Source organism: Geotrypetes seraphini, chromosome 8, assembly GCF_902459505.1.
Source record: "Geotrypetes seraphini chromosome 8, aGeoSer1.1, whole genome shotgun sequence".
Lineage (NCBI taxonomy): Eukaryota > Metazoa > Chordata > Amphibia > Gymnophiona > Dermophiidae > Geotrypetes > Geotrypetes seraphini.
The window spans coordinates 40,954,708-40,967,637 of record NC_047091.1 but is presented as its reverse complement, the minus strand read 5'-3'; the positions used below and the strand labels follow the sequence as shown (position 1 = coordinate 40,967,637).

Genomic DNA, 12,930 nt, shown 5'->3' with positions numbered 1-12,930 from the left:
AGGGAAGAGAACAGTGGACCGCCCCCCCCTTGGTACGCCACTGGAGCAGCAGCGTGTCTGGCAGCTCGTTCGTTCAAAGCCACGGGTGGCGGCTCCTTGCGAGATCCGCGCCTGCGTCTGAAGCCTCTCTGATGTTGCGACATCAGAGAGGCTTCCGATGCAGGAGTGGATAGCGCAAGGAGCCGCCAACCCGCGGCTTTGAGCGAACGAGTCGGCTGCTGCTCCAAAAGGAAGCGAATGATGCCTCCAGACCGCGGGCCGCAAATAAAACCTGGAGAGCCACATGCAGCCCGCATGTTTGAGACCGCTGCTCTAGAGTATACATATTAAGGTCTCTAAGGGGAAGATTCTCAAAGCTAAAATGTGCCTTTAACGTGCTCGTTAAACAGGTTCCATCCAGTTTAGCATGCATGCATTTTAGTGGCAGATTATCAAAACGGTTTACCATGGTCTTTTCCGAGTTTCCTAGCAGTCTCTGATACTGCCATGCAAATATAGTACAAGGTCAATAATATTAAAATGAACACTATGAGCGATTCTCTATCATTGCTGAGTGATTCTCTAACCTCATTGTGCCACATTTGCAGCCAAAATTTGCTGACAGATCTGAGCTGTCGTAGCATTACTTTCTGATCAGTGCCTGAGCGTTGATTGGTTCAGGCACTTACAGGAAAGTAAAGTTTGACTTTACAGGAAAGTAAAGTCTGACCCCCCCCCAGCAAATAAAACAAACAAACCTCAAATCAAAGTTTGGCAGGAGAGATGCCCACTCTCTTCTGAGTCACACAATCCCCCGATACTACTACCCACTCACCCCAATCCTGCAGTGGGAGAGATGCACTCTCTCCCGCCATGTTACACAATCCCCTGAAACTACTACTCACCCCCCTACCCCACAGTGGGAGGGATACTACTCCCTCCCACCATCGCCCAACCCTCCTCAACAACTCCCCCCCCACCCCTCCCTACCTTATTCATAAACTCCGGTCAGAAGGATGTCTACTTGCTCCGGCTGGCAGGCCTGCCTCTTACAAAATGGCAGACCTTCCCCTTCCCGGTGCATCCTAGGGGAGGGACGTAAGGCTCCGGTTGGCCCAGATGCTTAAGACCCTTCCTAGGAAGGGCCTTAACAGCCTGGACCAATCAAAGCCCTGTGGGGATGGGAGGTGCAAGTAGTATTGTCGGCAGGATTGTGCACTAGGAGGGAGTGGGCATCTTTCCCGCTGCGGGATGGGGTGGGCAGTAGTGTCAGGGGATTGTGCAATGTAGCAGGAAAGAATGGGCATCTCTCCCGCTGCGGGATGGGGGTGGGTATTAGTGTTGGGGGATTGTGCAACACAGCAGGAGAGAGTGAGCATCCCTCCTGTTGCCAGGAGTGGGTGTTCGAAGGTTGTGCAAGTGTGGCGGGAGAGAGTAGGCATCTCTCCAGCTGATTTTTGGTTTGGTGGGTTTGGTTTAAAAAAAATAAATATATATATATATATGTGGGTGGATTCTACTGATCGCTACCACCAACTCTTCTCAAGTAAATTTAGCAAGCCTACGTCATCATCATCAAACCTTATTTGCATATGAGGTCTTTTGAGAATGACTAGCCTTTTTGAAATCATTACAGTAGCAACCTCTGTAGAAATCATTGAATTTTATCATCAAGTTTTGAGAATCTCCCTCTAAGTCTGTCCCCATACGATTTATGACAAAGTCTACTAACCAGTTTTGTAGCAGCCCTCTGGACCGACTCCGTCCTATTTATATCTTTTTGAAGGTGCAGTCTCCAAAAACAGCACACAATATTCAAAATGGGGTCTCACCAGAGACTTAAGAACATAAGAATTTGCCACTGCTGGGTCAGACCAGTGGTCCATCGTGCCAAGCAGTCCGCTCCTGCAGTGGCCCCAAGGTCAAAGACCAGTGCTCTGAGATAAGCCCTACCTGCTTACGTACTGGTTCAATAGGAACCCATCCAACTTTGTCTTAAATCCCTGGAGGGTGTTTTCCCCTATAACCGCCTCTGGAAAAGCGTCCCAGTTTTCCACCACTCTCTGGGTGAAGAACTTCCTTACGTTTGTACGGAATCTATCCCCTTATACAATAGCATTATCACCTCCCTTTTTCTACTGGCCATTCTTCTCCTTATTCACCCAAACATCTTCCTGGCTTTGACGGTCACCTTTTGCCAACCTGAGCTCAGCAGACACACTCACCCCCAAGTCCCACTCGTCTTCTGCACACAGAAGTACTATGAGAGAGAAGGAAGCAGGTACCTTTTGGGGTTTTTTTCCTGAGATTTCTGCATGTGGTGCTTCCTCCTTAAAAAAACAGAGCTGCCTTTGCTGTGTCACTTAGGTTTAACACTCAACAACTTCTCTTATGGGGGAAGGAGAGCAGGCTGTTCTTTAACCCCTCCCCCCAATTATTTTGAATTTGACAGTTTTTGGAAACTACAGGAGGTGAGTAAGACAAGAGCAAATGTTGTTGTGTCTTTCATGTTGGAAGTAGACCTTAACCTAGTTCTCTAGTCCTCCTTTAAGAAAAAAGATGCATTTTTTTTAGGAAGTTTATTAGGATTGATCCAGATTTGTCTAAGAATACTTAAAAGGTTTAAGAAAAAAAAAAAAGATGTTAGACTACAGCTTTGCCAGTGTGTCTTTGATAGAGCAGCTACTTAATTTCTTAAAATTTCCTTGTAAGTGTACTATGGGTTACCTGGGAAACAGGTGTAGTTTTGCAGCTGCTATCTTAGGGCCTTTAAATCCTCTGAAGTTCTTTTTGTGGATTTGAACAATATGGTGCAACACTGTCTGAGAGAAACTGATGGCACTTTGTGTCTAAATGTGACTCACCTTGAGTTACTACTGAAAAGGTGCAAGTTAAATCCACACAGCTGGGTAACATTCCTACCTTGAAGAATCATGTAGGACTGATGCACAGAGGAAGAGTCAAGCCACAAAACAATAGGGGTCTTCGTTTTTAATTTTAACTCAACAAACCTTGGCGATATCACACATGCACATAACGATAGATATGTAAACATCAGAGGACAAGGGGGGCAGAGCAACTGAAGAAACGCTTTCCAATAATGTCATACCAAAAAGGATAAATTAATCCACTCCCGATTTTATTCTACTGGATGCATGGATATTATGTTCTGCTTTCCTTAAGAAAACAGAGACCTGTACTTCCATGCAGGAATTGGGGGGGGGGGGGAAGGGAAATCTGATTATTAGTCCTTTAGAATTATTGGTAATTTTACCTGAAGGGCAGAGAGGCCTTCAGTGGGGAGCATGGTTTTGAGAAAGGAGGGGCTCTTCAGTTATGGCTCAAATACTCCCAACTCTGTGGACGCAGGGAAGATTATGCTGGGATCTAGGCATTGCTGATGATCAGTGACAGTTTACAATGACTTTAGGAGAAGGAACCAGAATCAAACCTCCGAGGACAAAATTCAGCCACTATATTAACCCACATCCCCAAATACTACCAGCTCACATTATTTCCTGAATGTAGCATTGGAGTGGGGAATTATAACTGCTTCCTATATCCTAGGGCAACAGTGGCATTGGGTGCTATGGCCCAGTAAGTATAATCCCTGTCATTACCTCAAAAGGTCTATATTGCCAGAAAAAAGTTGCTTCTGTCATTAAAGGGAGAGTTGACACAAGGAAAATTTTGGAAAAATAAAAATAAATCACAATATGAGACCCAAAACTTTAATTCATTCATCCCCCATTAAACATCATTTTTTGTTAACTATAGAAATTCTCCTTAAAGTTAAATACAGCCCTGCTGCTCATTAGATGAAAGGAGCAGTGTAGCACTGTTAATAGTGGGCAATTTTAAAATGGCTCATGGCGTTTACAGGTCTGCAGGTATAATGTACTTTGCCAATGAAGGTTCCCTTTAAAATTTCAGGAAAGCAAGGGGAAGCCTACAAAAATCATGCAAGGTACCTGTGTAAAACAAGGAGGTATTCTTTTAAATCAAACTGCCACCTCCCCCTTCCCCCCAAGTAAAAGGTGCACATCATATATAATTTTACCTGCAATGACAGAGTGGGGTAGAGGATATGGGGAAACATTTTTCAAGGCCTTTATTTTCCACATTACACACATAGCTGCTACACTATGACCAGACTATTAGCAACATGTATACACAGCTAATCAGCCTGTAGCTCGATGAACCAGCTTTGCCTGCCCCATTCCTTCTACAGTAGCTGTGATGAGCAAAGGTACTTAGAGCTCTCCCCAATAGATACAGAAAGGAGAAGCCTCTAGTACATGTGGAACCAAAGTTCCTACACAATTTTTTGGTTTGTTGATCCCTTCATTCACTGCTTGATGCAGCAGGGTCTTCTTTTAGATTACCTCCTCAAAAGGTCAAAGGTGAATTCCAGTATCCTCTCCCCCAATCTACCAAAATTCAATCAGAAAATGGATTTTACTTATTTCCAAAGCTTACATTTTATACCTGCTCACATTTACACTTTTATTAAAGTTTGGTAATTCAGATTTTTTCTTACAGTTGGGATTCATTCCTCCAACCCCCCTCTGTATAAACAGCAACACACAACTCAGAAGGCAACCTCCACTCATCCTCTAGGAGAGGAATATAGAAGCCTTTGCACCACACACAAGCACACCCACACCAGAAGTTCAAATCTCATGCCAGAGTTTCTCTCTGCAGTTCACCTGCCATCCTCTCTCCGGGCCCTGTCCCTCAACATATCACACGGCTGCACCCAGATATTGTCATGTAGCCCCACTCGGCATCCTGGTGTGTCCTTATCGGTTGTCCGGCAGCACATCCAATAGGAGCGTCCATAAGGCAGGTCATGGTGGTAAGGTTTGGGATGCCACCGACACAGTGAGACGTCTCCTTTCCTGTAGCGCTTCTTACACTGCTTGCAAGGGTCATCCCGATAAAGAGGGTCCCGGCTCCATTTAGAATCTATGGCCTGTACATCATAGGCCTCAATGATACTTTTGAAATAGTGACAAGAGCACTTTAAGGCCACCAGGGATTGGGTAGGCAGATAACTGAAGATTTTCACCATGATGTGATCAGGGAGAAGCAGCATGTATTGACGGGGCTCTAGGAGCCGCTGGATCTTGAAGCGGATCTCCAGAAAGTCATGTGAGACATGACGGTAGAGCCGGCAGAGTGAGGCATCAGAGGCATCTGGATCCAAGCCACAGCTGGTGGAAGCAACATCTGAAGGGTCCACACCATCACCATGATTGTTATTAGTTGTGTCCAGGAAGGCCTTCTCTGCCTCTTCTGGTGTTCTCGATGGCAGTTGAGCATGGAGGAAGAAGAGCTGACCGGGTGGAGGGTCATCACAGCTATTGTCCTGCTGCTGCTGTGCAGGTGAGCCCACTGTCAAGTGCACAGTCTCTTCTTTTACTGCCTTACTGCTGTCCTTGCCGTAAAAGACACATTGATCTACCACGCCTGTCACCACCACATCCACATGGAAGCCAGCTGTACAGTCCCGGGGCATCATGCTTAGCTTCTCTGAAGCCTGGCACTCTGCCCCAGCCTCCAGCTTTACCTGCAGTGCCTGAGGCACCTCCCCAGGCATTTCCAAGTCTGATGGCTCACGGGCTGCATTGCTACAGCTCTCTACTTTAGGTGTGGCATTGGCCAACAAAAATTCCACGTTGCTTGGCAGGGCATCCCGGGAAGGACTGACCAGCTGGTACAGATCACAGGTGATTTTGTCCTTGGCTCGGGTGCCACTGCCCCCAGTCCCAGAACTGGCGAACAAGCCACTAGGGCCTGGCTCTGAAGCAGCACGAGCATCCCTGTTAGAAATGCGAAATGCAATCCTCACCTCACCGGGACTATGTGGTGAGGTAGTCACACATTCTGTTGTACTCAGGATAGGTTCCCCACGTATGCAGTTCTGGCTCCGATGCTGTGATTCAAAGTGTGCTATGGTCTCTGCCACACGGTTGCAGTCTGAAACTTTCTTCTCGCCATCTTCCTGCTCCTGATCCGTGGAAACAAAAACCACTGGAGTTAGCCCTCCTACAGGCACAGATCCTACTGGGTGTGAATTTCCTGGACAGGGCCTAGAGCAACCTTGCAGAGCCAGAGCAGTCCGCTGCTCTACTAATGCCACCATCTCAGCCACTGAAAGCAAGTCCGTGTCACTAGCAGCTTCGCAAGAGGTAATGCCTAGGGAGGCTGGACACAAGCAAACCTCTTCAGGCTCTTTGATGTCATCCCGTATTTTCCCTTGAGATGTTTCTCCCTTGCTGGGATCACGGGACCGCCGACGGCGCTTGGCTTTTGAGCCATCATTTTCCCAGTTCCCTTTGACTTTCATAGCGCTGGCTCGACCGCTGCCACCACCACTGCACTGGTGGGCAACAAAAAATGCTATCTTCTCTTTTGTATTCCCTGGTTTAATAACATACCAAGTGTCCAATAGCACTCGGCCATCCTCCACCTGGCTTGGGTTAGGAGAAATAGGAGGTGCCACTGTTGGTGGCTGAGGCAGAGGAGGAGGAGGAGGAGTGTTCTCCGATGAAACCTCCACACAACCGACACCATCCTCCTTGGGCTTGCATATGAATGGTTTCTTGATCTGGACTCCAGTGCATTGTTTGTTCTGAGAGTAGGTGCCAAAGGGCCTAGGACACCACAGCTGAATATGAGGAGAGCTGTTCTGCTCCATCACTGACTCATGGTCATGTAGGGAAGGTTGTCTGTTATCTTAGATGTCCTCAGGCTCTCTGGGGATCATACATCCAGCGATTCCTGAAACGGAAAGAAAGACAAGTTGATCAGTATTAGCCAGACTGTCTAACACAGCTTTAAGGATCAGAAGTGGAATAAGGGAAATGAGAGTGATACCAAAAACAACTTATTTAGCACCTTTCCTGAGTCTACCAGTGAGAATCAGAGAGAAAAAGTGACTTACTATTTTCAAGTTCACCTGACAGCAACCTTGTTCTATACACTGATATGGCTCTCTGCATTCCTCCCCTTAGGGACTTTTGTCAAATGCCATCTAAAATCAAATTTATTAACTGAGTTTTATTAATTGCCTTTATGAAGAAAATCACCAAAATGTTCTATAAATTGTTCATTTCATCCTTTTCCAGATACTTATTTAGACCCCCAAATAAATATTAGCTTAGCATGTTCTTTTTGCTAAATCTACTGGCAAGTCTTCAACTTGCCAGTATTAAGGAGGAGCTCTGCAAACTTAAACAGGAATTGAATACAATTAAAGCAGCTTCCATCACTCCACAAAATCATACCAACTTACCACCTCTACCTCAAAGAATAAAACAGCCCAGGAATAAATGGGTCACAGTAGGCTCAGGAAGACTGCGACATGTAACTCAGAAACATCCACCTTCACTATATTACCTCTACAGAATTCCTTCGCTCCACTAATGCACTGCGATACTCAAGAAAACAGAAGGGAGGTGGGACTGGAACCAATGAAAGTAACTCAAGAGAACAAGCGCACCCTAAGTACAAATAAAAAAGCCAAAAACAGAAAACTATTACTGTTGGGGGATTCCATCCTCAGAGGCATTAACCTTGGAACACAGGGCGAGGAGACCAAAATAGTGAAATGTCTTCCAGGATCCTCAGCTACCAGGAGTTCCAGGCAAATACTGACTATAATTAAGGAAGAAACTAAGGATTTTAACACTGATGTTGTTATCCATCTGGGAACAAATGACCTGGCCAACAACTCCACACTTGCAGCACAGAAAGCTTTTCGGGAGCTTGGTGAGGGCGTGAAACCTTTTGTAAAGACTTTAGCTTTTTCTGAAATACTGCCTGCATATGGAATGGGAGAGCAAAGAGTGAAAACACAGAGGACTTTAATAGATGGCTCAGAGTCTGGTGTCATCAAGAAGGCTTCAGGTACATAGGAGGATGGGGAAATACATGGAAGGACAAGAAGCTATATTGCACTGATGGGCTACATATTACTACAGCAGGAAAAAGAAACCTTGCAGAGAAATTTAGACAATATTTTTCTAGGCATTTAAACTAGAAGGTGGGGGTGGTGTATGTACGAAGGACAATTATAGAGACCACTTCCAGCAAAAGAAAAGATGTGATAGTAGTAAAGGCTGCAACATAAGCAATATCAGCAACTCATTTCTTAGTATTGCAACGGAAAGTGAAACGACTCAAAAATCCATACGAAAAAGGAGATTATCGCTGAAAAATAGCTGGAAAGCGATGACCACAAATGCTCGCAGTCTAAGCAACAAAGTTCATGATCTGCAAGCCCTGATATTAGAGGCAGATCTAGATATTGTTGCTATCACAGAGACATGGTTCAGTGAATCACATGGATGGGATGCAAACATACCGGGATATAATCTTTTTAGGAAGGACAGAGATGGTCATAAAGGTGGAGGAGTAGCTCTCTATGTAAAGATCAATATCCAAGCGACTGAAATGCAAGGGACCTGGGGAGAGGAAGAAGCGATATGGATTGCTCTGAAAAGAGAAGATGGAACTTCTATCTACGTGGGTGTAGTCTACAGACCTCCGACTCAATCGCAGCAAATTGATAAGGATCTGATTGTGGATATCCAAAAGTTTGGAAGGAAAGAGGAGGTTCTGCTGTTGGGAGATTTCAACCTGCCGGATGCGGACTGGAATGTTCCGTCTGCGGAATCGGAAAGAAGTAGGGAGATTGTGGATGCCTTTCAAGAGGCTCTGCTCAGACAAATGGTGACGGAACCCACAAGGGAAAAAGCGATATTGGATCTGGTCCTCACAAATGGAGAGAGTATCTCTAATGTTCGAGTGGGTGCTCACCTGGGTAGTAGCGATCATCAAACGGTTTGGTTTGATATAACGGCTAAAGTGGAGAGCGGCCGCACGATACTTAAAGTCCTAGATTTCAAACGTACGGACTTTAATGCAATGGGAAAGTACCTGAAGAAAGAGCTGTTAGGATGGGAGGACATAAGAGAAGTGGAAAGACAGTGGTCTAAGCTGAAAGGAGCGATAAAAATGGCTACGGACCTTTATGTGAAGAAAATCAATAAAAACAAGAGAAAAAGGAAGCCGATATGGTTCTCCAACCTAGTGGCTGAGAAAATAAAGGCGAAAGAGTTGGCGTTCATGAAATATAAAAAAACCCAAGAAGAGGAGAGCAGAAAGGACTACAGGGTGAAATTGAAAGAAGCCAAGAGAAATACGTTTGGCGAAGGCACAGGCGGAAGAACAAATGGCTAAAAATGTAAAAAAGGGAGATAAAATTTTTTTCAGATATATTAGTGAAAGGAGGAAGATAAAAAATGGAATTGCTAGGCTAAAAGATGCTGGGAACAAATATGTGGAGAGTGATGAGGAGAAAGCAAATGTGCTAAACAAATACTTCTGTTCTGTGTTCACAGAAGAAAATCCTGGAGAAGGACCGAGATTGTCCGGCAAAGTTACACGAGAAAATGGAGTAGATTCTGCGCCGTTCACGGAGGAGGGTGTTTATGAGCAACTTGAAAAACTGAAGGTGGACAAAGCGATGGGACCAGACGGGACAGGATACTAAGGGAACTCAGAGAGGTTCTGGCGAGTCCTATTAAAGACTTGTTCAACAAATCTCTGGAGACGGGAGTGATTCCTGGGGATTGGAGGAGAGCGGATGTGGTCCCTATTCATAAAAGTGGTCACAAGGATGAAGCAGGAAACTACAGGCCGGTGAGCCTCACTTCAGTTGTTGGAAAAATAATGGAAGTGTTGCTGAAAGAAAGGATAGTATATTTTCTTGAATCTAATGGGTTACAGGATCCGAGGCAACATGGCTTTACAAAAGGTAAATCGTGCCAAACGAACCTGATTGAATTTTTTGATTGGGTAACCAGAGAGCTGGATCGAGGACATATGCTAGATGTAATTTACTTGGATTTCAGCAAAGCCTTTGATACAGTTCCTCATAGGAGGCTGTTGAACAAACTTGAAGGGCTGAAGTTAGGACCCAAAGTGGTGAACTGGGTCAGAAACTGGCTGTCGGACAGACGCCAGAGGGTGGTGGTTAATGGAAGTCGCTCGAAGGAAGGAAAGGTGACTAGTGGAGTCCCTCAGGGTTCGGTGCTGGGGCCAATCCTGTTCAATATGTATGTAAGTGACATTGCTGAAGGGTTAGAAGGAAAAGTGTGCCTTTTTGCAGATGATACCAAGATTTGTAACAGAGTAGACACCGTAGAGGGAGTGGAAAATATGAAAAAGGATCTGCAAAAGTTAGAGGAATGGTCTAATGCCTGGCAACTAAAATTCAATGCAAAGAAATGCAGAGTAATGCATTTGGGGATTAATAATAGGAAGGAACCATATATGCTGGGAGGAGAGAAGCTGATATGCACGGACAGGGAGAGGGACCTTGGGGTGATAGTGTCCGAAGATCAAAAGGCGAAAAAACAGTGTGACAAGGCAGTGGCTGCTGCCAGAAGGATTCTGGGCTGTATAAAGAGAGGCGTAGTCAGTAGAAGGAAGAAGGTGTTGATGCCCCTGTACAGGTCATTGGTGAGGCCCCACTTGGAGTATTGTGTTCAGTTTTGGAGACCGTATCTGGCGAAAGACGTAAGAAGACTTGAGGCGGTCCAGAGGAGGGCAACGAAAATGATAGGAGGCTTGTGCCAGAAGACGTATGAGGAGAGACTGGAAGCCCTGAATATATATACCCTAGAGGAAAGGAGAGACAGGGGAGATATGATTCAGACGTTCAAATACTTAAAGGGTATTAACGTAGAACAAAATCTTTTCCAGAGAAAGGAAAATGGTAAAACCAGAGGACATAATTTGAGGTTGAGGGGTGGTAGATTCAGGGGCAATGTTAGGAAATTCTACTTTACGGAGAGGGTGGTGGATGCCTGGAATGCGCTCCCGAGAGAGGTGGTGGAGAGTAAAACTGTGACTGAGTTCAAAGAAGCGTGGGATGAACACAGAAGATTTAGAATCAGAAAATAATATTAAAGATTGAACTAGGCCAGTTACTGGGCAGACTTGTACAGTCTGTGTCTGTGCATGGCCGTTTGGAGGAGGATGGGCAGGGGAGGGCTTCAATGGCTGGGAGGGTGTAGATGGGCTGGAGTAAGTCTTAACAGAGATTTCGGCAGTTGGAACCCAAGCACAGTACCGGGAAAAGCTTTGGATTCTCGCCCAGAAATAGCTAAGAAGAAAAAAAAAAAAATTTAAATTGAATCAGGTTGGGCAGACTGGATGGACCATTCGGGTCTTTATCTGCCGTCATCTACTATGTTACTATGTTAACTTTTGTTCATTAAGGGCTAGATGTACAAAGATAGCGGCTCGATCACTGTTGGCCGATTCTCCCAAAAGCAATCGATGCACTATTAAGTTTTCATGCAAATCATTTGCATGTAAACGCGACTGATTCAATGCACACAACCCTAAGAGCAGCGACACTGTCACTGTTGTTAGGGCTTCTGGTTTGTTTTTTTTAAAGGCACAGATGTGCATGTGTTAAACATGCACAACCTGTCCAATTAAGAAAAAAAAGACCCCCCATGCCATGCCCCCCACTGTGCTGGTAACCCCGAGCCACCCCCCCCCCCCCAATTAAAAAGACAGGAGGAATGCCCACTCCCTCCTGCCACCGGACACTCCCTCCCCCCCTACCAAACTGAAATATGGCAGGATGGATACCCACTCCCTCCTTCCACTGGAGGCCACCTTCCATCGCCCCCCCTCTCCAGCCACCCTCTTCCCTGGTATCTTTAAGTTGGGATCAGGAGGCGTGCTCAGTCAGTCCCTCCCGCCCCTCTGCCAGCCGCCATCTGCAATGCAGGCCTTAGGCCCTGATTGGCTCATATGCCTGAGGCCCCTCCCATTGGGAGGGATCTTAGGCGTTTGAGCCAATCAGGGACTTCCTTAGGCTTCTTCTGTATGCCGGATAGAAGGGAGTGTAGACTTAAGGATATAGAGGGAGCCTAAGGGAGTCCCTGATTGGCTCAGATGCCTAAGATCCCTCCAAGGGGAAGGGCTTGAGGCATCTGAGCCAATCAGGGCCTTAGACTCCTCCCCATCTAGAGCAATCGGATTTTGCAATCGGTAAAACCCGATGTTAAATAGCCAAGTGATGTTAGTTCATCAGTCGCTTGGCTATTTTGCATGAATTGGATTAGATAATGAACGGAAAGCAGTTTTGTGCATTGGGGAATCCAATCCGATTGATTGCTAAACTTGTCAAACCAGTTTAGTGACAATCGTTACACAACTGGTAAGTTTTGTGCATTCCCCAGTAAGACAGCTTAAACTATATTTGACCATCTCTGAGAAAAAAAGTGACTAGAGCAAATTTTGAAAATGGCCAATGTTTCATGTTATAGGCTCACAAGCAGTCTGCAAATTTACGTTTGAACTTCTGTAACTTTAAGATTTTTCACATGAAAGGATAGGGTATGGATTGTATAACAAATGGTTTGCTCTAACAGAAAACCACACAAAAACAGAAGGTCAAAACAGTTTTCAATATAGACTTCTTCAGCTAAAGCATTAGCTCTTAACTCATGGACCTCAGTAGTGCCATTCCATGCTATTAAACTTTAAGCATGCAAGACCCCTGATCGTCATTGGTCCCATGTAATTGTAATCATTTTTTAATAGTTTTTACTTTTAGTTTATAATATATTTAGAAAACATATAACTTATCTTTTTAGCTACGCGGGTGGGGGTACGCACTCCGACGTAGACTACGTTTCGCCCTTTCGGGCTGTATCAAGGAATCCCCCTGCAGAATATTAGAAATAGTAATATCATTATAATGTCATTTTACTATAATATATTGCACTTTAGTAATACTAACATAGCTCTAAGTTACCTCAAATATTCCAGCTCATGCTCCCCGCGTCAGATTTACAAACAGGAAACATGGCCGCGGCGTTCACATCTTTAAATCTCCTAACTACTCCCAGAACGTGA

General features: G+C 45.2%; 1 protein-coding gene across 2 annotated transcripts in view; it reads right to left on the bottom strand.

The window, feature by feature from the left end:
• Positions 1 to 2,945: 2,945 nt before the first annotated feature.
• The window catches only part of FBXO46 (F-box protein 46), a 52,304-nt gene continuing 42,319 nt past the window's right edge, over positions 2,946 to 12,930 (bottom strand). The window contains exons 1-2 of one of the 2 annotated variants that reach the window (XM_033956717.1): positions 6,929 to 7,241; positions 2,946 to 6,765 (exon numbers count right to left, since the gene is read on the bottom strand). In XM_033956717.1, coding sequence (XP_033812608.1) covers positions 4,685 to 6,682 — 1,998 coding nt within the window. In that variant the 5' untranslated portion in view covers positions 6,683 to 6,765; positions 6,929 to 7,241 and the 3' untranslated portion in view covers positions 2,946 to 4,684. Of the gene's footprint in view, positions 6,766 to 6,928; positions 7,242 to 12,930 lie in introns of those variants that run through there. The other variant, XM_033956716.1, reaches the window with a different exon arrangement.